This window comes from Struthio camelus, chromosome 4 (assembly GCF_040807025.1).
Source record: "Struthio camelus isolate bStrCam1 chromosome 4, bStrCam1.hap1, whole genome shotgun sequence".
NCBI classification, from domain to species: Eukaryota; Metazoa; Chordata; class Aves; order Struthioniformes; family Struthionidae; genus Struthio; species Struthio camelus.
Window position 1 is genome coordinate 36,566,659 of NC_090945.1, and position 27,851 is coordinate 36,594,509.

Sequence of the window (27,851 nt, forward strand, 5' to 3'; positions counted from 1 at the left end):
CTGAAGACTTTAAAGGAAAGTAATGTTGAAGTAATAGCAATGCAAGCCAGCTTTTAAAAGTGAAGAGCTTCTCAACACTTTCATGGAATAAAGGCCCTGCTTGCTGCTTAACATTTATAAGCTGTGCATAGAAAAGTGCAGTATTCAGCGTTGTTGTAGGCAACAAAATTCAGTGTTCTTTTAGCACTTCTCCCATTCACAAAGTCAACAAACACTTTCTTCTGTTGTGCAAGTATGCTTTCATGCTGTGTTCTTAAATATTTGTTTTGCTTATATTTATTACATTTGGTGTTTTATTTATTGAGATATGGCACAGGCTATCTCTCTAATCATGGGAGACTTTGAAGACCTCAAAATATTTCAGAAGAAAACCAACTGGATTGAACATAACTTGTAAACTAGAGGATAAATTAGATTTTGAGTGGGGGGAGGACTAAAATCGAGGTAAACTTTTCTTGGCTTTTGCCCTTCTTGTCTCTAACCTCCAATTCAACTAGTATTTAGTAAGGGCATTCCAGGCTGGATAAAATTATTTGAAAATAAGCTAGTTAGCTAAAGAAAACCAAAAGCAGGTTGAGTGCCAAACAGACAGAACTGTCCTTATAAGAGCCTTATGAAGATGCCATTTGCCTGCGTGCTGAGGACTTGCAGTTTCCCTTTCAAAGATCAAGGGTCTGGTTGGCTTTACTGTGAATAAAATTGGAATAAGAGAGATTCAAGCATACATAATTACTTACAGAGAAAAAGGCAATAACTCCCTATGTTTTGCAAGGGACCCAATAATACACACACACAGAATAATGCAGGCAGACATTTCCTGACACCAGCTGGCTTTGATGTATAAAACTTTACAGACCTGGAGGTAGTTCATATCTAGAAGGGTCAGACGGCAGAGTGACTGACATTGCGTGCAGTTGCTACCAGCTGGGTAGATGTATTTTTCACTCAGTCAAGTATATAATCCTTTTTGAGGTAGGGAGTGTTAATTCTCTATTTTGTGAAGAAGATCGAAATATAATATATGTGCTTGGTGATAATTTTGTCACTAGACTTCTATGGGGGTAGTAGAGAAGCAATTCATGTTCCCATTCTTTCTCTCAAATCTGTCTCCAGGTAATTCCTCCTTCCTATGTGGTGGACAGAATGGAGAAGCCTGTAAAAAAAAAAAAAAAAAAAAAAAAAAAAAAAAAAATCCCCTCTGACATGTTTGCTTTATTACCAGGTTACAGATTTTTGCTTCTCCTTTTCCTGCAGAAATGAGTGACTCAAATTCATACTTTGACTCACCAGTTGGTGAATTCATATTGCAACTGAGATACCTTGTCTGTACAACTTCTCTGTTTCTGAAGAATTAGCTGTACTAATAGTTCTATTTCTGTATATTTCTAAAATAACTACTACATGTTTCTAAGATATATTGTGCTATAGATACAAGTATACTGAATATTTGGTTACTCTGTTTTCCTAGAATTTGGGGCTGTTTTGAGATAAATTTAGATCCAAGTTCTTCTAACTGCAGTCATGTTACAACTGGGAGTAGCAATCCAGCCAAAGAACATTTAAACCTACCTATTAACTGCCATCCTCCATATAATTAGTTCAAGAAAAACAGAGGTGAACAGTTTTATTGGGGCATAGGACTGGAAAGAACAGCCTGGCTGAGAATGACCAATTGCCTGAATTGGATATTGGCAGCGTAGTATACTTGATATCCACAATAGTCCACAAGAATGTCCAATTTGACCTTCTATATCCTGCTTGTCACAAATCCATCACCAAGGCCTGTAGCAAACTGAAGACTGCTAATCTGTGAAACTTTGGGACTTTGGTATTTGTGTATTACAGGGAAAGAGTGGAAGAAGTGGAAAGTGTTGGTTATAGCCTCAGCAGCTAAACTGGCAAGTAATTTTAGATGAGCTGTTTCCAAGTAATTCTAGAAAGTTGTAAATGTTTTGGATTACTGGGCAAAAAAGGTATTGCGGCATATCTGACATCTGACTTGTTAAAGCTTCTCTCCAAACAAAATATGTTTGGAAAATATGCTCTTAATATGAGCGTATGAAGAATCATGGCACCTTGAACATACCTGGTACCTTCACTTTTCAATATTATGACTTGTTCCAATGGTGGCTGATTTTCGCCTCAAAGATAGGAGGAATCCCTCTACTTCCCTGGAGCTGAGGGGGTTTGTAGGGATATTCTGTCCTCTGCAGGTGCACATGCAAACTCTGATACAAGCAGATTAATGCAGAAATACATTTATGCATTAGAGCTCGTCTGCTTTATCATATTAACTTAAATTAACTCGTATTTAATAATAATACATAATACTTTATATGAATTTATAGTTAGAGTGTAAGTATGGTAAAGCCAGTATTATAAGCTTGTGAAGTCTAGGAGGAGGAAGACAAATAAATGACAAAATCTGATTCACAAAGTGCCGTAGCAGCTGTGTAGCTTGTCCTTCTTTGTTTGCCCACAGAAACCATAAAATTCTGCAGTTTAGCATCAGAATGGCTGTTGGTATAAACAATAGATTTCTTACCACCTGTGGTCATTGAGGTCTGATGCCTGCTTACGAGTGTTCTTCTAGTTTAAATATTAATCTCCATTTACAATAACACATTTGTGCTTGCTTTGGGACCACATTCTCTAATTTGAAGAGTGAGAACCTCATCGTTGTCTTCTGTCACACACTGTTGAGAGAAGCCCATGGAAGATGGTGCAATCCAAGATGCAAAGGTGGTGCCAAGAAGTTCTTAAGATTTGAGATAGCTTCAAATCCTACTTGAACTCATTATGACACAGCTTTGCTTGGTTTTGACACATGAACGTTTTGATTGCCTTCAGCAGGCTTCATTTTTTTGCATATATATTTTTTTTTTTCTATCTTCTCCTTTTCAAATATTTGGCATGAAAACCCCTCTATTTCTGATATTTATACCTAAACAAGCTCCCTTTTCCCATTTATATGTCACTAACCATACAAAATTTACTACAGTACTATAGTAAATGGGTTGGTGAGGGTGTTTGATGCTGCTTTTTATGATTCTCAGACACCAGCTAGAATTTCCAAAGTAACTGTCATGGCTTGCTCGTGTATTTTGACAGTAATCTGTGTGAAGTGAAAGTTTCTGTTCCTTGAACTTGTGTTGTGTTTTAGAACTTTATTGACTATCACTGAGTAGATGATGCTTTGCAAACAGTATCTTCAGTAGGTTGGTTCCAGTGTGTTTACCTCTTTAAAGAAGAGGAAAATGTAGCCTGCCTAATATATATATACATATTTATTGCATTGAAGATATGAAATAAATGCTAATACTTGGAGTCTTCACTTGTCTTAATATTCTGTAACAATTCTCTTGCCAAAAACTGCATTAAGGGAAGTGCAGATCAGATGGGTTATGCAGATGAGCATTTTGATTTGAAAGTATTAGTATGACTGACAATACACATATTAATGGAAATAATAAAGACCTATCCAAATACGAGTTAAACTTGTTCTAATACAAACCAAAAGGCATGAGTAGAAAACTATCAGAAGCACAGAGACTAAGATGTTAAGTGCCAGTAAAATGATTAGGAATTTAGCACCTTCTTTGGTCTTACCTGAGTCTTTCAAGAAGTCTTCCTCCCAATCCTCAGTAAGAAGTAAGATTTATCTGAAGATTTTTTTTGAGGTAAACACTAATATAAGTTATTAACTGTGTGTGTGGCAGGGGAGAGGATGGGCCTGTCTGAAAACTGAGCCTAATTCAAAACAAGCCTTCCTTATTTTTAAAAATATTAAAATATAATTAGCCAAATAGAATCTGTAAGGCCAGATCACAGACATTTCTGTAAGGCCAGATCACAGACATTTAAACCGCTCTGTCTCTAATGACCTAATTTAAGGAATGTAGTTTTCTAGTGAGAACAAGCAGAACTGTGAATGGTATCTAGTTTATAAGGTTTCTGTTCTGTTGTATCTATGTGTGAGAGGAAAAATTGTTTTGAAATTATTGTGTTGGATGCTTGAACTGTTAGGATGAGGAGCTTTTCATGCTTGTTTATCTTTGTTTTGTGCATTGTTGGTTCTCATTCTCCATCTGGTAGATTATAAACTAGGGGCAGGTTACCTGCCTGTAGAAATATGGAAGCCGAGGTCAAAAAAGGCATGAGTGGATAAGTAGGCTGGGGAAACACAAGCTCTATCGTCTGCTGTCCCAACTTTGCAGAAAGCAGTGAGAATCTTCTCTTGTTTAATTTTGTGAGACTGGGGAAAATGTTTTGCAAATAGCTGTAAGATACCCAGTATTCTTGGTGAATTTGTAGGGAAATAATGCAGGTCTCTTCAGGGGGTAATGTTGTTTAGGAATAGGAAAAGGCTTCTAAAACATGCTGAAGATCTCAGTGATTTCTTTCTTCAAAACCTATTAGAAACAATGTAGATTGCTTACCCGGGTCCTGCCTCTTTCACTCTTGAACTCGTTACAGGAATAAAGAAGGGACTTAAAGCTATTTGAACTTTTACTGAGCCCCCTATGCTTTGCGGAAAAGCCTGAACAGTTAGAGCATGCTGCAGTCCAGCCACATTTTTTCCTTTGCTCCCTTTCTCCTTCCTCCACATAGTCTAATGCATTTCGTATATAAGTATTGCTAAGTCAAGCTATGCAGAACTGCTCCTCCACTTGTATATTTAGTGGCAAAAGCCACTGCAGGGAATTTTACCAGCTCAGAACTCTGTGGGCATCAAGAATGAAGAGGGATGCCAGGCCTATAGTCAGGCCCCTGAGATTTCTAGTTCTTGCTCACAACAGGGAGAAAGTCCTTCTGTGATGTCCTAGGCCTTCTTTCCATCTGTTGTGAGGTAGATGCAGGCCCAGTAGTGCCTAAATGCTTATCTGAAATAGAAAATACTAGTTTATCCATCTTGCTCAAATAGGATTCTTGACTGAGTAGTAAAAGCAGCATTTGTGGAGTTACCAGTCCTGTTACCAGTAACTTCATCTGATGGTTGGGGGGAGGAGGACATTGTTTGTTTTTTCAAAAGAATCCCATAGAGAGGAAACAGGAAGCCCATGGTACTGTCACGTGGAGAACTGTGCTCTCCTTTACGGATTGTTTCTACTTGCTCTTCTAGTGACAAAGGATAAGCGAGAATCAAAAATGTCAACTGGTAAGCTGAGGAAAATGAGAACAGCCACAGTAGGTATGCAGCTCAAGTGTTTGGCATTGATTATGTGCTTTCTGGCCAAAGGAAAAACTGGGAGAATAGAGCTTTGGATATTTCTGTTAAATGTGGCTCCCTAGTGTTTGACAGCTGTCAAACATGCAGCATATATTTGAAGCTAGTTTCAGATCTGTTAGTGTTTTTTTCTTTTTTTTTTTTTTCCTTCATGTGTAGCAGAGTTTACTCGTGAAATTCTCTTGAAATCACATCTGCATTAGAGGAAAAACACATTTATCTTCTGACTTGTTTGTACAATAGAGTTAGAAGAGAATCTGTCTTTAAACGGGGATCTTTTCCTTTTCCTGAAACGTTTCCAAAGCTGTAGTCTCTGAGCTTCCTTCTTTTCAGAGCCAGTGGGGGAGTTGATACAGGTCCTGGTAACAGCAGATATTGCTGAATTTCTCATTGCTCTGAACATAACATCTTTGTTGCTATAAGTATAGGGGAAAGGGAAAAGGAAAGTGAGAGTCCAGTATTTTCACATGCAGACCCAACTTTGAATTCTTGTTAGTGTAACAGATAAGAACTGCAACATTTCTTATTTTGTACACTGGAGAAAAGGGTTATGTCAAGTTCAAATTGACTTGGGACTGAAAAAGCTTTGTCAAGTGTGGTACAGGAAATAAATATTAATCCCTCCTGTGCAGACTGATTTTTTGCTAGGGATGAAATTGAAGCTGAGGCTCTTTGTGGCCTTATTTTTTTCTGGCTATTTAAATATCCATATATAATTAATCTCAAAAGGTTTTAGGGGATTCATCCTCCCCCATACTGTGAGTCATTTTTAGTCTAACTACCGTACTTGAAAATATTTTATGCAAAGGGCTAGATATTGACTGCATGAAACCTAGATACTTGTGAGAGGACCTTATCTATCATCTGTCCTCGGTTGGCAGGGTACAAATTATAATTTTGTCTCATTTTACAAAAGTTCTCTTCTAATTATCATTTGCCTTAATGGAAACCGCGGGATTTCTCTGATAATTAAATTGGATCAGAGATGGAATATTAACAAGGAAAATCTTATTCTGATCATGTGTTTCCAGGCTTGAGTAAGAGAGCAGTGGCTTTTACTCTTACCAGCAACGTTGTTCACTTTATGTAGTTGAGTCTGTGTATTTTGTTAAATACATAAAGTTGTTTTAGTAAACCTGTATCCTCAAAACAACAGTGAATTTAACTGTAATCCTTTTTTTGTATAGAAAGTATAGTTTAAATAGGTCATTCCATTTCAATTTCATAGAGTAGATTTGTTGATGGTTAAAGCCATCTGCCGGTTCTTAGAATTTGATATGTTAAGTTATACTTAAAATCTGATAAGTTGTGAACACATTTCTGACTATTTAAAAAAAAAAATTCTCAAATCAAAATCTGAACTTTGAGAAATTCATTTTTTTAAAATACAGAGATGCACTTGAAGTTTTCAGTAGTGTCTAAATTGGTCTCCAGCTGGGTTGTTACAGGGAATAGCCAGAAGGGGTATCTAATATACATTTGTAAAACTATGATTATAAAATCACTGGTTGCAAAATACTAGTTCTGCTTCACTTTTGTAGCATGAACTTGACATATATCTTCCTGTAATTCACTGCATGTATCATCTGTGATATGCTTTGATTCATGCTTGTTTCACTTCTGCTAGTGTTGCATTGAAATAAGCTTTGAAATCCCTCACATAATTTCTATCTAAAGGCTTTTTTTTTTTTTTTTTTTTTTAAAACCATGTTAGCATGTGCTAGGGAAGATAATCTATGTGAATGCATCTTTGGGCAAGTTGTTAGATGCATGAAGTTGAAGGATAAACTTGCATGCTTTACATGTGTATGTGCTTGCTCTCTTTACCATCTTTCTAACTTAAGCATTTTAAAGAGAATGTCTGCAACTTTTGAGGCTTCTTTGTGTGTTTAATGCAAATGATTTACTTAAGGAATGTTCTTGGTGATAGTGCACAGTTTCTAGTGAAAGATGAAATATTAGAAATATTTCAATGTTAGATGTTGCAATTTTAGAAATATTAAAATGTTACAATGTAACTATAAATGCTGAATCTCAATATGTAGTAAAAATTATTTAAAACACTGTACTGAATAATACTCTTGCAACTTGCTGAAAAATATTACATTTTTTTTAACTAATGAAATACTCTAGTTTCATAACACTCCAATTAGGTAAATATAATCTCACTATACAGGAAGGAAGTTATGTCTAATTAAGACTTTAACTTTTTAATTGAACTCAGTTCAGTGGGGTAAAGTTTTACTTCCTTTTGGCTGAATTTGTCACAGGCTTAATGTTAGCAAAGTATGACTAATTCTGTTTCGCAGGAATTGTGAACTCCGGATAGCTTGTAAGATGGGAGATTGGGTAGATCATCACAAAAGTAAATAAAATACCCATTTAGGGTCATTTGTTTACAAGGATATCACTTGACAGTTTTAGACAAAGCTGAGGCAGCATCCACCACTTCATATTGACAGACAATAAATCTATGTAGTGGATAAAATGATGTAGTCATCTTCTCCTTTCTCCTTTGTAGAATATGAGATGATGAACAGGTAGCAAAGTTTCTCCTCCCTATTTTTATAGCAGTTCTTTCTGTGTTTATCTTACAAGCATTCACTCCTTTATTTAGATTGTTAAAGTGAGAGCATTTAAATTAGAATAACTCATAGTAAGGGTCAATTGCACACGGTATCAAGCAGGCAGTTGAATATTTTAAGCGGTATTTTGGTCATAAAAGTTATTTAAAACCAGAATTTGGAGCATTTGTTCACTTTGGTATATGAGTTATTGTAAAACCTGTGCTAATAATGACAATGTCTTTGTTTTTGGTTAATGGTTTCAGTAGTTATTCCTGTGTTTGCAAATACCACCTCAAAGGAAGTCCATCTGTAGCTTTTTTGTCTCTGAACAAAAAGCTTGACAAGACTGCTCTTAGGCAGTTAAAACTAATTGTGGTTTTGTTTTGATTCTTAGAGGGTATCTTGAGAGAAGAAAGAGGATAATCTATAGTAGGCATATTTGCTAGCATTGCTTTTGCTTGTACCTAAGCCTCTAATTTCTGACTTACAGATCTTTCTGAGTGTAGATAAACACAGAGGCCAGCTGTGGGCAATTTTACTACTCTAGACCCTGTTCAGAAAAGCATAATATCACCTTGACCACAAAAAGTTGTTGCATTGATCCAGTCTTAGGCTATCTTCTCTTCCTTTTATCTTTAAAAAAAAAAAAAAAAAAAAAAACTGGGGGAAAGAATGATATCGTATGTGTAACCATAATTAAATAGAACCTCAGCACCTCGTGACTCTCAAGTTGTGATCTATTCTGCTTGTTCAACAAAAATATATTGCTATTTAATTTTAAATGGGGCATCTTTTTAATTACAATTTGAGTTGGAGAGTATCGTTATTTTAAAAAAGAAAATCCTGCCTTAGTCTACTCAAGAAAGTAAAAGGCAGTGCATTTCTTCTATAAAGACATCCATTAGATAATGAAAGCCTTTCCAAGTTTCTGGAGTCTGAGCTGAGCCCTTCCTTCTTCAAGAAAATGAAACTGATTTTGCCCCTCTTTTTGTAAACTGTGCACTGCTAAACAAAGATGGGTCCATTTAGCACCCTTTAATGCCTTGTGCCACCTCCTTCCTGGCTAGTCTTTTTGCTGCAAGGCACATGTAACAAGGAGGGGAATAGTGGATTCACTTTAAAATGAAAGTCTTTCATAGTACAGTCATGAACATTTCATTGCTGGAATCGTCCCTAAATGTTTGAAAGTTTCATAAGAGAAAAGCTGCAATTGCTGAGGCTGACCTGAGGCACCCCATGAAACCATTCATCAGTGTTATGAAAGGAGGCTTCCAGGTGTCTGGTCAGAGTTCACTGAAGTGAATAGGAAACCTTGATGAGCTTTGGATTAGAATCACAAAGAACATGAGAATACCAGGCTGGACAAAAATCTTTTTGTACTGTAAGATTTACATCTTCTCTCATTTGTTTTCTGTTTTCATTTGCCTTGGATGTAAGGAACTTAATTAGACACAATAAGTACTGCTTTTACTTAAGCTAAGTATACGCATTTTTTTTTATCTTAAGAGCCAAAAATATCTGTAAAATTTGAAAACTGTGACAGAGAAAAATACAGTATTTACACTGAAATCTGTGAGTTGGGAAAATGACTGCAAGAACTTGTAAAGTGCATTGCTAAGGGGATGGCATAGTTGGGGCCTGCATATAACTTGCATGTACAAGCTTGTATTACATTTGCATATAGCTTATGAGACATAAAAATTAGCATGATTTGTTTTTCTGACCTCTATACTTGTTAGAAGAGCTGTAAAATACCTCATCTCTATTAAACGTTTTTAAATTTTTCTTCTTCCCATCTCAAGATAAGCTTGGAGGGAAATGAAAATACATACATGTGTTTTAAATCATGCGATTTTTTTAATTATTATATTCCTTTCCTTTCTGTACTTGCTGAGTCTCTTACTGCTTGTTACTTCTCTGGGTATACTTCTTGCAGTACTATTTTGCTGATGCGCAGGGCAGCACTTGAATTTCTTTGGAGTCTGTGTGCAACTGTAAATTTGAGTAAAAGTACCTAATAAAAGATGGAGCATATTAAGAGAAAATGGTCTTCCCAGGAGGACTGGAAACGTTGCACTTGGTTTTTGTACTTGTACTGTATCTTCAGATTATTCTCCAGATAGACCTTCAGGAATATCCATACAGATAGTTATTGAGTTGATGAAGTTCAGCACAGGTCCAGAGATCTGAACATTACTCATTTGCGTTGCTCTGAGCTGTAGTGTTTGGTTTGGGTCTTAAATGCAGCAACAAAATCATAAATATTAGTTTTAGACTTGAAAACAACTCTTTGCAGAAAGCTGCTTTCAATTCTTGCATGGAACCAGATTTCAAGGTGACCAGGTTCCTTTGAGTTATTAATAGTTCTTACTTCTTCAAAGGCGTCATTATGTAACTGCCATTTATTGAATGTAAATACTTGTATAACAAACTTCAGAGTTTTTTTTGTACTAATAAAGAGTTTTAGAGTAAAAAATATTACTACAGTCCTCTTTCCAACTAAAGAAAAGCCTCTCTTTACTTAGCAGATGCGGAGTGAACCATTCCTAAAGATTTGCAAGATTCTTAGAGAGTTGCAGTTGACTTTTCCATACAGTATTCTAAGTGACAGTTTCAACATGGGGTTCATAGAAAACGTTTTAGATATTTTTTAAAAGTTAATTAGGAAAAGTAAAGTAATAGCTGATATTTTAAATTCACTGCTCAGGGATCTGTATCTCTACTAGAAATATTTCTGGGAGACCTCAAAAATTTTTTTTCTACCAATCCAGTAAATGCTTTCTATAAAAATTTTTAGCATTGTGCCCTTATTTTGGGAACAGATGGGCCACACTGAATATTGTCTCTGGGTTTTCCACTTGCAGCTAAATTAAAAAAAAAAATTAGTAATATAGACAGTTTATATCAATACAGATTATGTCCCTAGACTTTAAGACTGCTTACAGGACAGCTTCTTGTTTGGGGAAGGCTTTGGGAGTTGGACAGGTACTTGCCAGCCCATTCTAATGCACTGCATACAACTAATATAGAAAATGTAAATGTAAAGACAAACAAGTAATTAAGGCAGGATATTCTGACTCTAGGTAAGGCTTGAGACTCTTATAGTGAATCTGCCAAAAGTAGGCAGCATTGGATTCTAGTTTAGAATTGGATCCATCAGTTCATCATTAACAGGGCCCAATGGAGATCTCTTGGCACATGTAGAGAAACTCTACCCAGAGCCAGTAAAAACAACATATGTTCCCAGAAGCTGCTTAGGAAGGTCTTTAAGCACAGGGGAGTATCTGCAAAAGCCTTAGGCGCTGAGAGTAGAAATAGGGACACTGGTAACCTCCTAATAACGGTTGCCAGAACTTACACCTCTGCTGTAGCAGTAGCTGCTAAATGGATTAAGGCTAATACTGCTGTAAACAAGTGCAGGAGTGGTTGAAATTCCAACCAGGACTTCAGTAAATACAGAAATTCCCTCACTGGGAAGAACTGTAAGAAGAGGGGAAGTGTAAATGAATCTGTTAGTATAACTATAACTTGAGCATTGGTGATGATATCCTGACACGTTTTCATGTAAATGCTTTTGCTTTTCCTTTATGATGGTCTGTATTATATCAAGACTGTGTGGTGGTATTTCCATGTCCGAAGAGAATGTCAGATATCATCATTGAGGGCACGTTTTCTGGACTTGGAGAGCGTCAGGTAGTTGTGGCCTGAGGAAGAAGAAAATGACAAAATTAACAGTGCTGAGAGGCAACAGTGCTGAACGTGGTTGCCTGTGACTTCAGTGTACAATGGGTGTTTCTGCGCAGTTGCATACATGCTGAAACGCAAGCTGTGAAGCTGTCTCTACTACACAACTCCCTCCTCAGTGGAGCAGGCGTGGGATTGTAACACATTTCAGTTTCAAAAGGATCACCCCACAGTGAAGAGGTGCAATTGCAGCCTGACTGTAAGTTAGTGGGCTTTGACACAAACAGCAGTGAATTGGCAGCAGCCCAAATCTCAGCTACTGTATTAATACCCAGAATGCTGGACTGGTTTATGCAGAATTTTATGCCAGAGCATTGCTACAATCATTATGGTACATAACTAGATTAAAACTAGCCTGGGTTTGTCTGCACAAATGGAAACAGCAGAAACAAGTTTAGAGCTTGCATGCAGATTTCCATTTCTGGATAATAAAAACTTGTTTCAAGTGAAATATGGGTAAAAGAGATCTTTCTGAACATGAAAACAGAGCTTTCTGAAATTGTTTCATTACTTTCTTCACAATAGTAACTGATGCCACTAAATAATGTTCATTTACTATTTAATGCCTTCTTACTGAGCTGGAGAATACTCTAGAAGGAGAGAGAAGGAAAAGAAAGCTGTGAGTGATGCTGTTCTGAATCCTCACTGGGGTTAAGTAATACACAGAGGAATTACGTACACCTTCATAAGGATAAAATATTGCGCTTGGATCATGATATTTGTTTAACAAATCTATGTATGACTTGTGAGAGGAGTGAGTGTGTGTACGTGTTCCGTTAGTGGTGGCTATAATGCTGCTTTTGAAAGTGAAATCTGAGGAGAAAGAAAACCAACTGTCATCATCAGTGTCATTGATGAAGTAAGTGTGGCTTTTGTTTTCTAAACTTTCTTTTGGCTTAGATGGCTTAATGATGTTTTTCAGAGACTTGGACAGTGTATTCACATGGATATTATTTGTGTTTTTCAACTCCTTTTCAAACGCTGTATGAGCATAGTATTTCAATCTAATATTTTGGATTGGTATGATTCACAGGAATTACAACAGCATACCATCATCTCCAACCCTGATATTATTTTTAATGTTATTATAGAATAAATTTAAAATCTATAGTAAATACACTTTTCAACTCCTTATGCCATGATCTTATGTCTGCATAGTTTTAGGTAGGACTTTGCTACGGTTTTTAGGGGAAGGAGGGGAGGGGGAAGTTAGGAGCTGTTTTCTGTTTTGCAAATTAATCCTTTTAATGGTAATGAAAATAAATTGTGTGATCCAGGGGTTCCCAAATCTTGTTTGCATAGGTATTTCCATCAACTGCAGCAACAGGTATGGCCGAACTGAACACCTTGTTGCTACTCTGTTTAAACTAGAACAGGAATCACCGAGCAAAGGCATCCAGCCCTGCAGCCAGACTGAACTGGAATTTGATTATTTCCATGTGTTGGCAGTTGCAATAGGAATGGCAGGAGAGGCCAGAGAGGTGACCTGCATGGTTATAGCAGCTCCCAGTTCTGTGCAGAGTTAAATAGTCTAAATTCACCTATTAGGGCAATATTTGCGCCAGGCTAGCTTAGAATCAGGAACTGCCGCCATAGCAGGGTCACGGAGAGTCCCCTGTACCTTCTCAGATGATCTCCATGTCGCTAGTGGTGTGTGTACTGCAGCTGGGAACCCTGGTCTGTTCCCAGTTTTGTTTCCGATGGCTGTACCTTAATGATTCTCTCTAACACAGTTTCCATTCTTACCTGTATTTGCAGTTTAACTAATGCTTTAAAACATCCTCTTTGAAGTTGAAAACAAGAAAGATAAATATAAATGCCAGAGGAAACTAATTAAGTGAAAACCAACACAAGATAGTGAAGGTTGGTTTTTTTTTTTTTTATAGTAAGCAGTGGCAGTGTTAGGCACAAAACTATCTCATAACTACTACTGTCTATTTGTAACTGTACGTGACTATATTTGCTCTTCGGTGGTTGATAGGAGTCTGGAAAAAAGAGTTGAACTGAGTATTGCCAAACATAATAGGAAAAAAGTGAAAACTTCTTTTAAAGCGCCAGCGTTGCCTTCTGAGGGTAGAACAGTTAATACATGACTAACATGTAGACATTAGTGTGGTTGATATTATTATTTCAAGATTGGGTTTGCCTTGTTTTACACTTCATAGTTCAGTATCTTGTAGAAGGAGGCCTGAAATGTATTTTGAAACTTTCTTTAAAAAAAAAAAAAAAAAATTATCAGGTGTTTTGGAAATAGATCATCGTTAATGATTTGTGATGTATCCATTCTCCTTGCTCTCTTAATGTTTATTTTCAGGTACCAGTAATGAACTCTGAACTAATTAATTCAAAACAGGATGATCTTTCTTAGGCATTTCAAAAGCACCTACCATATAATTGATATGGAGGTCAATTAAGCAAGGTAATGTTATCAGATGCTTCTAAAGTTGGAAGTCTTTGCATCCTGAAATCTGTGTTTTGCACGTGGTCCCTGCTGTTCTGGCTGAGCAGAAACAGTGGTCCAAGCACCTTTAGGATTTTGAATTTTCAGTGACTGATTGCTGAGTTATGGCCCTGTATACGTCTTTTTCACCTTCCAATTTACTTGCACCTTATTTAAAAACAAACACGCACCCAAGCAAACAAAAAAAAAAACCACATTACATCAGCCTTTGATTCCAAAAAAAAGTGGTGTCACCTAAATCCTATGCCTAACCGACCAAAGTCGAGATCCAAGCTATTATTAGTAGTACAGCAATAAAAGTTTAATCCAGTGTGACTTCAAATTAGGATATCTAAAAAACTTCATCTAAGCCTTATATTATGTCATAAAAATTAAGTGACTGAGAAACGAGGCTTAGCATTTCTTTTCTGTGCCATTAGGTAGTCTGGAGAGTTACTGGGGGCGAGAGTGGTTTTGCTGGGCATTCTTTTGGGATGCTTGGCATTTTGTTTTGTTTTTCTGAAACCTGTAGACGATTGTTCAAAGGATGAACTGACATTTTCAGGCATGAAGGCAGAAATGTGTAGGGGGTTTTGCTGGCTTTGTTTAGGGAGGGGCATAAAAAGTTATTAGGAAATAACTTTTTTTCTGGCGGGACTTGTTCTTAGTATAACAATACTGACAGATCTGCTCTTTTGTAAGTACCTAAAAATGTTATTTCTCCACTGTCTCTGTAATCCTTTTGTTGTCTGAACATGAAATCAAAAATATTTCTACATCTTGAAATGTGTTTTACATCTGTTTCTGAATGTCTGTTGTCTGTGAAATACCATTGTTGGAAACAGCGAATAAAAAGCATAACACAAGCTTAATTTCCCTTCTATATTTACAGTTTGCAATTAAATGAGGAGGATATTTAAATAATCAAATAACTTTGAAAGGTTATTATGCCATTTGAACGTATAGCTGACAACTAGCATTGCATAACTGATAAGCCAATGCTATAAATATAGAACCAGTAGGTTATTTGAAAGTGCAGTCGTTGCAGTGAAATAAATAGAATGCCTTTGCATTATAAAGTATATTCATCAAAGGACCTTTCCAGATTTCCACCTTCTCTTACATCCTTTCGGCACTGGCCACAAACACTGAGTTTGAAGTTTTTATTTGCCTGTGGAAAGATAGATCTCATTTAACGAACTACTGCTTCTGGAACCTCTCCAGGAGACTGTGTCTGCTCATTAGTACTGGAAACCCAGGAGTGCAGCAGGTTATAGCTGCATTCACCACCACCTCTTCTGATATCTAAAGAGTCTATAAAAGAAATGAAATCAGTTGAGTGCTTGGCTACATGTATTCATTCTTTTAAGTTCTCCGTGGTATGCGAATGCCATGTTTTTCAAGTAACATGATTCTAGCTAAGGGCGCAGATTTCTATAATAGTACAAAATGAGTAATAGTGTGCAAAAAATGATATAGCTTATATTTTAATTGCATTTATATTTTGACAGGGTGTCCCAAAAGTTAAATCGCTGCTATTTTACTGAACTGGATGAGCCAGCTGTCTGTCCTTACATGTATGCTTTTTTTTTTAATGTTCTTTCTTGATATAAGTAGCTTTTATTTATAGACTAGCTGCTCTGTGGTAAGATGGAAGCTTAACTGTGTGAAGTCAGGTGCTATTTTTGGTTCTGTATTAGGCTTCCCAGTTATGCTACTTAAGGAAAGAATCCGTTATGCTGACTTTTTTGGGCAGCTCTGATTAATTCATCTGTGGGCAAGGAGTTAATCCTTGTCTTGTAACTGAAAAAACTATGTTTTTTCTGTTTGGACAAATTGGATTATAGTCGTGAGCGGCATTTGTTAATTTTCTAATTTCCACTTATTTGCATGCTTAGGAGGGCTGTTTTTTCCTTATGTAACACTTGAAATTGAGATGCATGATGTTAACTTTCACTGCTTGTGTGGGATGATTAAAAAAATTTCAAACTTTGCTGAATGTTATTCCTTAAGTGTAACTGTTGCCATATCTAAACAGCTGCACATAATCAGTGCAACACTTGTGTGTATGTCTTTGCAGAAAGAGATCAGTTTTGTCCCTTGGAAGATTGGTGGATGGGTCTTGCCAAAAAAATCCTACAGTATTGGAAGGGTTTAAGAAATAAGTATGTGTAGGAACACACTTAAAATTGCACATAGTTTTAGAGCTTATTTTTCTTACTGTCATTCACGTTACAGTAAGGATGATCTGTCTATTTGAAATGCACCCAAATGCAGTCTTCCATTTCCACATGTGTTCATTTTCTGAAGTAAGCTTAGAGATGCTGAAGAAAATATGCATGAAATCATCTGTTTAAAATTTCAAACAAACACTTTAAAAAGTGGTATGTGCTATATTCAGTCATCTGTTCCAAATGGCTGTGTAGCTGTATGGGTAGTGATGACCTGACCTGTCTGTTTATGCAGTGTTTCTGCATTGTCATACTGTATTAGGCGTTTCCCGGGCTTACTGCCAGGCTTTTTCTGTTTCGGAGGCAGCAGGCAAAGATTTAGGCTTTCTCTTTGCATTTTTACTGTTTAGATTCCCTGTGGAACGGGAGGGGTTGTCTGTCTCCCGTCCACTGCTGTTCCTCATCACGAGTATCAGTGAAAGGACGTTCATTTTCTAATGATGACTGTAGTAGTGCGACGTTGCCATTGATTAAATAGTCGTTTGGGAAGCTGGCCTGAGAGCATTATTCTCATTGTGATCTTTGTTTCAATGTTATACTTTGTTTTCCTAAACAGGACAACAAGCTACCCTTATCCAATGAAAACCCAAAGTTTACAAATTGCTTTACATATATTTAAAACAGTTCAAGGGCTTAGACCCATACATTTAAGCCTGACAGTTACAGACTGCTTCAGAAAACACGGCAAGAATTTTAAGGGAAGTGTTCATATTGCAATGAACAAGAAGTGGAAACACTAACTTTATTTGAAAAGAGGAAGCAAAAATGATGATTACAAATATGACTTGTCTGGGAAAATAGACAAATAATTGATTTCTGGTTACTCAGAAATAAAGGCTGATGCAAAGGGCAAAGGTATTGACCTTGAGGACAACGTAATTGTAATGTGTCCTGGTCAGAGAGGAGTAGCATTTCCCAGGAGGACTGCTGAGACACCTCAGATTGAAGGCATTAGCAGGGAGGTTGTATCTAAATTTGTCATACTGACACCGAACAAGCTATTGGCGTTTTGTTGCAGCGATACATGGAGGAAAAAAAAATAAAAGTACCGTTTCTCTTTTAAGAGTTTCTGTCTCCACTGGCTGCTGTTAACTCCTGCTGAGCTGAAAACAGGAATACAATTCCAGCTTTTACCACATGCACTTATGATTTAATTTTTTAAAACTCTTACTTTTTTTTTTTTTAACTAAAACTAAAAGTAGGTAAAGTCCTCAGATAACATATAAAAACATAATACAGTTTACTTCTGTAGGTAAATTTGTTTCAATTCCATGAAGCCATATTAGGAGATAATTTGATATTTTAAGGCTATCTTCTCTTCATGTTGACTGTTGCACTGTTAGTAAATGAGACTAAAATAAAAGTTATATTGTCATACTCCTTGACTCAAGAAGTGAGATATTAGCTTACTTTACACTTCCAGTTTTGCTATATCAAGAGAATTACTGTTTGCTTGGCTTTGTGCTCTGTTTGCTAGTCATTGCTTCTTGCCTCTTTTTTTCCTTCCTCTGAATCACTGGATGCCATGCAAAAAGCTACACAGGATGGTGTGACTTGTCTTGAAACAGAAAGACTGATACAACATAGGGATTCAACTATGGAAATAAATGCTATTTCTTTATGAAATATCTAGTAGAAGAAAAGAAATTAGAGACTCTCAGATTATAATTGGTTAGAGAGCACTCTTTAATGCTAAAGGTTTGAGAGGAACTGAATTCTCTGATAATTTTTTAATGTATTTATAAAACTCCATGGTACCAGTTTTTCAAAATTGTGTAGGATTTTTTTCGCGGGAAGATGAAGGACAAGTATCTTGTAGGTAAAAGTCTCTTTGTATCTTTCAACTTTTCTGTCTGTAACTCCATCACGAAGAATAGTTACTCGATTCCTGTTGAATTCTGTTGATACAAGATGGATTGCTGTTATTGGGGCTTCAGATGGCAGCGTGCTTTCCGCCTCTTGGATTCAGAGCCAGCGGTAGGTGTTAGTGCAAATTACCTTTCTAGGCATGTGTGACGGTACCAGGAAAGGGTTGTTTGCAGGATCATAGTTTGTATATTCTAGTCCTGTAGCTTGAGCTGAATGAAGCAATAGTCCTTTGGGTAGAGCAAACTTTGTAGATTGGTTATAAATATTTGTGAGAAATATAAACCTACTTAAGAGGTAAATTTGATAGGTGTATATATTATCACTTGAGAGGCTTGCATTAGGCAACAGGGGATTAGGAAACTGCTAACTCCCCAACTACAATTTTCACATTCTGACATGATTTTGTTTTTTGCCCAATCCTGTGAATTTATGCTTTTTTCTTTTTTTTTTTCTGTTTGTAAACCACAGTTATGCTTTCAATTGTGAGATTTCAACGTACTTTTACCATTAATAGTCTTGCAAACTTCTGTGAACTCTTATACTTCTGTAGCATTTACCATTATGTCACTCTGTTAGAAAGGTTTTTGTTTTATAAAAAACTTCTTCCATTTAATGTCCCAAGAATTTCTCAGTTGAAAAAAAAAGTTACATGAGAAGTTACTGCTTTTTTGTAACAAGCAATTCAAGTTTTGGTTCATTGGATCACTGAGTCTCTTACATTAGTGTTTGGTTTTCTTGCAGATGAAGCCAATTACAGTTTAATTCTCTTGGTGCTGCCACTTGAATGATGTGGTCCTCTGATCTTTAGTCTAATGATGAAAACAACCTTTTTGTGGTCATCAAAGAGCAGTGATAGCCAGAATCATTTGTATGTTCTCACAGAAAACTATGGTGAGAATCCAAGAGAATAGATTATTTCGAAACAGATGCACAAAATAGAAAATGCAATCTTTCTAAAAAAAAAAAAAAAAAAAAAAAAAAAAGCAAAGGTAATATTGGCTTCCAACTGTATTTATTCTGAGACTTCTCACACAACGTTTTTGCTTCTCCCTATTTCTTTGTGTTTCTGCTTGTAATGCTAAGCCATTAGAAGTATTTTTAAAGGACTGAGTACAAATCCAAACTGTAGTATCCAAATACGCACTGCTGAGGAAGGTAGAGTGACATATAGTGAGCAGAAGCAGTGCAGCAAGACAGCCTAGTTGTGGTTTGGGTTGTCAGAGTAACACCAATATTTTTATTGCAATATAGAGAAGACAGTGGATTTACAGCAGAACACAGGCAATGTTTGACTAGGAAAGGGTATTATACTTAGAAATATAAATAGGATTTAACACGTTTAAAACATGTTAATTAAAACATCTATACTTAACAAGCTAACATTTTTAAAGCCTTTATAAAGTAGTTTTTCAAAGTATGTTTCACTTTCATATTTCTAAAAAGAAAAGAGGAATTAAAGGAAGCATGAAAGTCCTTTGGTGTAAGCCCGTCTAGTATTGGTTATAATGATGAACCTGAAAGAACTCTCTCATGCAGCTGTGTTTGTCTTCATTTAAAAAAAAAATACTTAAAATAGATTTTTTTCATTGTTTCTCTATACAAACAAATTGAGTTCATCTTGTTCATATTAAAAAACATTTTCTGTGATAATTACAGCTACAGACAGGAGAGAGACATTCAGATACAGCTTTTCTGCAAGGCCACAGACAGAAAGCATACGTTCTAAGTGCTTGTATAGAGCTTTTACGCAGATAAACTAGGAAGTGGCCCAATCTGAATCTCAAAAATGACTTCACAACTGTAATTTTAAAAAAGGTCTCAACGCTGATCTGATCGAAAATCAGATCTCCTCTTGGTGCTTATCCTCTTTAAGGTGTCTAAAGCTTTTCACATTTTAGGCTTCTTGCATAGACGCTTACAGCTTCAGGACTAGCAAGAAAGTTGTTGCTTGAAAAAAGGACCACAGGTTTGACTGCTATTACTATGATATATTTATGGGCAGCTTAACTAACCCCATCTTTGTTCCTCTGAAAGGATTTTTAGGATATATTTTGAAGCACTGAACAGTTTTTTCAGCAGCATGCACAGAGGAACAAGCACACAATGGGTTGGATGCAGTAAATAGGCATTTAGTGACGAGAGAAGCTACGTTTGTCACGTGCTAGTTTCACAAACCAAATTTTGATCCCTAAATTACTGGAAGGGCTGATGTGCTTTTCAAATTGGACTACCCACAAAAATACTTTGTTTTCCTAGCAAAAGTGCAAGTTCTACTGCTAAGGAAACATTTACAAAAATCAATAGACTTTCAAAACTTTTTGTTTGTAAATCTGTAGACTGACTGAATCTTGCTCTAAGCAATAAACAATTGCTATATAATCTAAATGTAGATGATCTTTGACTGGAATAGAATCGTATGGTTTGCAAGTCAGACCACAGTGGATGGGCAACATTCAAAACGCAGTACAAACAATTTATTTGGTTCAGCTTTCTCTTGATACCTTTTTTGTGCACAAACCAAGTGAGCACTGTTATCATTAGCTCCAGCTTATTTATTTATTTTAATTCTGTAGGAAATGAAGGACATTTATTTTAGCATTTATTTGCACCTTGGAAGCTGCTCTTTTGACTTTGTTATAATAAAGGCCTTCAAATTTAACTATTAGGTTGTACTTCCAGGAAATCTTCTGATTTCCATGAACTTGATTTAAAAAATACTACCATTCAATCATGATTTGGTTATTTGGGCTTGGTAAATTCTAGAAGATGTTCATTGCTTGTTAAACACGCTTTTGTTTGTTTTCTTTTTTTCCCCCCCCCCTCTTTGTGCGTTTTATGAATAGTCAGTCCAGACTATTTGTAGTGCGATGGAGGATTGCCAGTATTCCCTGTTGGAATATAGTGAGCATCCATATAAATCTTTCTCATTCTTGCATTTATCTGGCTTCCAGTTATATTTATAAGTGGGTACCTTTTACAGTAAGCCAAAGTCTTTCATTGTCAGTCACCTGTGACTGACAGCTGACAGTCACACAGGTCAGATATACAATGGATGAGCGAACTGAGAAGCTGGCATTAGACTTCACTCCAAGATGCAGGTACCTTTGCTCCACCTCCAACAGTTTATCTGATTACTGCTATGTATGTTGCCGTTGTTGCTGATTACTTCTGTGTATTCTTGCTCTCTATATATGAACAGGTGGAGAAAGTATCTGCAGACATTAGTACCTTTTTAAACGTCTCTACTTCCCCTCCTCATTGACCATTTACAGAAGATTTTAAGTTGAATTTCCAAGGGTACCCTTGTTGTCTTTTGTGCACAGATTTGATCCTTCCTTTGTAGTTTTCTCTACAAAAGGCTGATCCTGCATGCAATTATATCCCTATGCATTTCCCAGAATATTGTGTAAGACTTGTCGTTCTTGGGTCTCTCACTCTCAGCTTGGATTTTAGATTAGGTGGGCTAAAGGGAGGCCTTTAAGTCAGAACAGAAAGATTCATTTTAGGCTCTGCTAAGCCACAGCAGTTAACTGTAACCTGCTCAAAACAGCACTGCCAGGGCCCCCCAGGAAGGAGTAGAGTAGCGATGGCTGCGTAGAGCTCATGGAAACGGCACCAAGTTTTAGTGTTTTGCGTGTGAACTTACGCTTCACAGAACATTTCTCCCTGTTTCCAGCAGTGCAGTTGGGATAAGTATTTGGACGTCTTTTTCACAACTTTTCATATAACTGTGGATTTAGGCAGCTCGTTGGAGTCTCTCCCCTGCTCCTCTTCATAGGAGGAAATAGTATTTGATTTTTATTTCTAAAGGTAGCTTTTATGTTAATAGTAATGCTCTTGAGAAAAAAAAAAGGCCTGAAATCTGGAAATTGTAATAAGTCCTCTTATTAGTAGGGAAGATTAGTAAGCAAAGAGGACTATATCCCACGTTAGCAAAACTTCTATGAATTTGTCGGGACTTTGAGGCCTAGTTGTTCCTGCCTCTTCAGTTAAACTAGGAGGAGCTGGTTCAGCTACAGTTGGCAATGTCTCTAGTCAGTGATGGTAGATTTTTCATTATAATGATGATAAGCTGAAAATAAAAGGGTTTTGGTGAGGCCTGGAACCCTTTGGCTTCATAATACGGTGAAGCAAATGCTCAGTGCTGCACGATGCACGGTAGTGAGGCTCTTGCTGTGAGGGAAGCTGCTGCAGTTCCTGGGTTAGCTGCCGTGCCAGCTGCCCTGCCTGTGGGAGCCTGCTGCAGTGTCCTGGCAGAGAGCTCAGAGTCACTGCTGCTCCGAGCATCTCTCTGCTGCAGGCAGTAGAGGACCCTTCCTGGATATCTGCCAGCGTTTACTGTTATCACAGAGAGTAAAATATGCAAAGAGTGTAGACAGGTATCCGGAAAGGAAAAAAGCCTGAAGCAGTTGTTTCTTTTACTTCTTCAATCATATGGTCTTACTGAATGATACTAACTTTTTTTATCATCTACATAGCTTTTATTCCTAGATCGTCTTCAGGGTATGAAATTTTAGAAAGGAATCAGGATAGGGAAAGGGAGGGCTTGTAAAATACGCTATATGGGGAAAGCTTTAATCGATTTACATTTGAAAAATAACTTACTACTTGCAAGCAGTCTTTTCTTACAGGAAGCTAGAAGGAGTTTAGTTGGATTTCTTGAGAAATTTTTTAGTTTTGTTTGTTTTTAAAGCATATATTTGCTCCTGGAGAAGCTGACTTTTTTAACTTTTGAGATTTGGGGGGTTTTTTGTTTTTGTTTTAAGAAGGTCTAAAACGTTTATCTTTTTGATTCCCCCAACCTTGGAAAATACATTGTAGCATCGTTATTGGGACAATTAAGAGCAAACTGCGCTGTAAAGGGTATGAAGGGGGACATCTTTGGGGTTTTTTTATTATTAGGGAAATACCTTTTAGTAAAAGGGAAAGTAGCTTTGGTAACAATGACTTAAAAGATTAAGTGCCTTGGAGCATAGAAAAACAAACTTACAGATGCATTACTTTTAAGTGGAAGAAGGATTTTTCCCATAAGCAATTAATACAAGAAGCTTTGTCGCTTTGGTACTGTTTGTACTTGTTCCTGTCAAAGCCATTAGCGTGCATATGAAGTTATAGGTGAAAATACAGGTATTAAATATAAGAGAAGGTGTTTTAGCAGGTGAGAGGCAGTCAGTTTTTACATGTCTGAAACTGAGGTTTCCTGCCATCGTTTATATGAGGAATAACTAAAATACCCGAGAACTGGAACGTTTCTGTTCTTATAAAAGATCATTATGGTACCACTGTGAAAGCACAAACTTACTAAGTGTTGCTGACTAACTGAAAATTCAGTGTTTCAAAATACTGCATTTATTAATTTTGCTTTGTATATTTTGCTGTCAAGGTGACATGCTTGCAGGACTTCTTTGGAGATGATGATGTCTTCATTGCATGTGGACCTGAGAAGTACCGGTATGCTCAGGATGACTTCGTGTTGGATCATAGCGGTAAGACTGTACATCCTGAACCCACTGACGTAGCTTCACTGAGATCACCCCCCCACACCGCTTCATTCTTCAACAGCTACATGTTTTAGGAAAATGTGCATTAAAATGTATTTTCCTGTTGATTAAAATGTTTCTCCAAGCCATCAACTAACTCCTCTGTATCTGAAAAAGTGCACTAAGAAACCTGATTTATTTTCTTGGAAAACAGACCATGTCCCTAAAGTTATATGGAGAAGAGCACTGAATTTTAAAAGATTCAGTCATTTATCTAAATAGATCTAAAATCCAGTAAAAACATTTTCTTTTTACAATTTTGGTCTTTGAGAGGGTCTCTGTGCTGCTGTCTTCATGAGAAATTTCAAAATTCGCAGTGGTAGCTGCTCTTTTCAGGTTTTGAGGAATTGTTAGGCTCATTTCACACATTCCAGTCTTCTCTGCTATCGACCATATATTGAGCCAGTTTGTATTGGAAGATTGTTGGGGAGGCTTGGGGGAAGAGGGGAGGAGGTGAGAAAAAGCACTTTGTCCATGCTGTCTTCCATTGACAGATTGTGAATTTAACTTGTTTGAGAAAGTTATTGATTCATAAAGAGAAAACGTGTAGCATAAATTCAAGAAAAAGCTCTGAACTTTACCAGGGAGTTTTAGAATTGGCTTGGAATATCAAATCATGTAAATCGTTCTTTTTCTCCGTTTTTTCTGTCTGTATTGGTTCAGCTGTAGAATCACACTGACTTCCTTTTATGAAAAATGAGTCTGTGGTAATGAAAACTTGCCCTGGCAAGAATCAACAAATTATTTGAGGAGAGCTTCGGGTTGTGAATAAGAGTTTTTTGCCTTGCTCTCAGGTAACTGAAAGCAAAAGCACATGCTGTTTTTCTAATTTTTACAAAAGGGATAATTTCACTACAGAATCTTCTATTACATCAAAAAGTATAGGTATCTATCTAACCACACTGATCCATGTACTTGGATGACTGGGGGATTCAGTTGGCTGCCATTCTGCTGTTACTGCCAACACGCTGTTTTTCCAGAACTACCTGACCATGTTGATTCAAGTAATGTACTTGTGACAAATATAATTTTACTCTCATGCAGGCATGGGAGAAAGTGGTTGTATTAGCTCACACTGCAAATCACAGTCTGGGCAAAACCATAATTTTCCTTGCAGATCTTAAGGCCATAAGCTTGCTTTTCCCATTACGCTATGCACAGACTAATTGGGTTCATCTTCTCACTGAGAACCCAGTGACTGAGAGTGTTTTTCTTCCTTTCTCTCTTCACATTCATTGGTCCCTGCTTCTTGTTACATTTGTGGATGTCTTAATGGAGAAAAGAAGTTTAAAGAAAGATGTGGGACATGACTTGACTGGCAGAGGATGGTGACTTGGATTACATTGACATCACAGTGATGAATAACAGGCACAGTTAGAAGGGAAATTGATATAATTTGATTGGGAGGGATTTGCAGTGGATGTTAACTGTAGGAATTAAAATGTTTCTATAATGTCAATACATGTTTGACTAGTGATTTCTTTCCCATTTAGGTTGTGCTTTATTTAATGATGTGTAGCTGATGGTAAACGGCATGTTGTCTCACCTTTTGGAAACCATAGGCATTTTTCACATCTTTAAAAAAAAAAAAAAAAAAAATTGGTCAGAATGTCATTTTCTTGCAAAAGAAGAAGAGTTGACCTTGCTGTGTCCTATATGAAGCTGTCATTGCAGCATGCAAAACTTGCTGAGCTATCAGAGGAACCTTAGCATCATCTGACTCTTTCACTCTTTCAGCTGTGCCTAAGTACAAATTTGAATTATAGTCATAATCCCATTTCAAGAGATGAAATACTACAATCAGAATACTGCAGCATTTGACCAGCTCAAAAAGTTTTGTATGGTATGTGGGTTCAAGTACTGAGATTCATTTTTTTGGACAATAAACAGCAATAGTAAGGTTTGGAGGAAGCCTGTATACAGAATTGTTTTCTGAACTCCATCCATCTATCTGCTCGTAGAATGTCGTGTTATGAAGTCATCTTATTCCCGATCATCTGGCATGAAGCATTCTGGATCCAAAAGTCCAGGACCTTCACGTCGAAGCAAATCACCTGCCTCAGGTACAACTTCTAGGAAAGAGCTGAGCACATAAAATACACAAAACTCAGAATTTCCTTAATGGGGTGAAGAAACTCTTGGCTCTGGGGGAAATACAAGTGCCATGCTTTGTTTCTTGAGAGGAAAAATACTTAAAACAGTTTGCCTCATAGATGTAGTATCTATTAATTTATAATAGAATATGTATTTAGTTTTGACTCCTGAGAAGAAACATACTTTCTATTTTCTTTTTTTAATTAACACAAAAAGTTTCATTTTGTGAACACTAGAATAATTTGTGCTAGTTGTACACTTAGGATACGTTTTTAGCATGGTACTTGATTTTTCTTTATTGTACTCTCTATTAACTACAGGATGACTATGTGGTTAAACTAAAGTGTACCCTTAAGTGTTTTGAATTTGAAAGGTTTTTTCTACATAAGCCAAATATTATCAAAATGCAGGATTTCTATGTTTCAAATAATTTTAGGAGCTGTTCTGAAATGTTATTGCCCATTAAAAGAGAGATTCTTTCTTGTGCTTCCTATAATTTCATAGAAATGTTCCTGTTATATATTCACCTGCAGTTTGACTGAATACCCTATGTTCCAAACATTGAGTTTTTTATGTGAATAAATAGAAAGGAGAAACTTGATTTTCCTTTTTTTAGCTCTGCATTTGTTTTCTAAATATAATAAAACTTAATTGATTTTTCTCCCTCAGACCTGGCGAAGTAGCCCTGAAATCAAACCACTGAATATGTGAATATACAATGCTCTGTTCTGGTTGTAACTATGCATGTAAGCTCCTGTGCGTGTATTCAAAACTGCAACATGTTCCATATTCTCATAACCATATCAATATTTGTTTTGCTTAATTGATGCTGGTTAAAGTCATTTTATGTTTTTGAGTTCTTTAAAAGTGGAATATTTATCATCTGTTTATAAAGTTTGACTGCTTAACTGAAAGACTTCAAAGACGGTTCACAACAACAACAAAAAGAAAAACGTAGCATGAAGGGCGAGTTTCACAAATGATCTACATTTCATGCAATCCTCTTAACTCCCATGAAATTGCATGGGATATCTACCAACGATGAATTTTGTCCAGGGTACTTAAAATCAGCACTATCATTTCCTTACTTCTACTTGGACACCTCCTTTGGTTAGGTTAATCTGAAAATTTTATACAAACTGTCTGGTATTTATTCTTCTATTTACCTGGCATTTTTTCTCATGTCTTTAGTTATCTTTTTACCCTTCTTCCTATCATGCATGTTCAGAGCTGTTAATAACCTCTCTCCTTAATGTCTTTTTCCTTTGTGTCAAAAATATGAGTACAGTAAAGAGGGGTGGCCACTACTCCAGTGCTTATTCTACAGCAAAATCCCCAGGTGAGCCATTATTATTATGGCTGTATATCACCAGTGTGTCTCCTTCCTGTCCATTTACCCTTTTCTCTGTATTGTCAGTGTTTTTAAAGCTTGAAACATACATTTTGTGCTCTTTAAACCAGAGACATAATGGAGTCTAGCTTACTTGTTAAAACAGATCATTTGAATGAGATAAGTGATGATTTATAGTTGTTGGACAATGGTGTCAAAGTTAGATTTGCAAAGGTACAATTTGACCACAAGTAGAGGAACATCCTAAGGAGCAGTATATTTGTATTCTAAAGCCTATGACAGTAGAACATTTCAGCCAATGCAAAAAGAGAAGGGTAAGTCCTGCTGAAAAAAGAAGTGCAGGAATGCATACCGTAGTTTTTCACTTTATTTGCAGTTTCTTACATTCCTTTCTTTAATTGCGTTATTTCAGTCTAAGCTCTAAAACACCAAGAGGCCCATTTGAACCTTTAGAAAAGTTATCTCTGGCATTGCTCTAAAAACACTAAGTCACTTTTAAGAAACATTCTTGCTTTCATTAGCAAGTAAGTTGTGACTTTGGACCATATTCGAATTCAACTGTTCAAAAGGTACTCACAGGTTTTTCAGTTTTCCATATGCTAAGGAACTGTTAGCTAATATGTCCTGCTTAAGGAACTATGGAGAAGAAAATTATTTTCTATATAATTCAGTCTGCCATACATGTAGCAAGAAACAGGGTTCTTCTCAAAAGAACTTATGCTTAGAAAATAAACTAGAAAGGAAAGTTTTGCCTATACATGAAATAATCCGAAAATCAATAGCAGTGA

The 27,851-nt window shown here is 36.5% G+C and overlaps 1 protein-coding gene across 10 annotated transcripts in view; it reads left to right on the top strand.

Annotated features, from left to right (window-relative positions):
• Window positions 1-27,851, top strand: part of DCLK2 (doublecortin like kinase 2) — an 88,672-nt gene that overhangs the window by 18,859 nt on the left and 41,962 nt on the right. For 7 of the 10 annotated variants that reach the window (XR_011140958.1, XR_011140957.1, XR_011140956.1 and 4 more), the window contains exons 3-5: window positions 23,462-23,564; window positions 25,580-25,681; window positions 27,001-27,051. Coding sequence is in view for 6 of the 10 variants with exons in the window: in XM_068942263.1 (XP_068798364.1) it covers window positions 23,462-23,564; window positions 25,580-25,681; window positions 27,001-27,051 (256 nt within the window). In the remaining 4 variants the exon portion in view is untranslated. The remainder of the gene's footprint in view (window positions 1-23,461; window positions 23,565-25,579; window positions 25,682-27,000; window positions 27,052-27,851) is intronic. The other 3 variants (XR_011140959.1, XM_068942264.1, XM_068942266.1) reach the window with 1 other exon arrangement.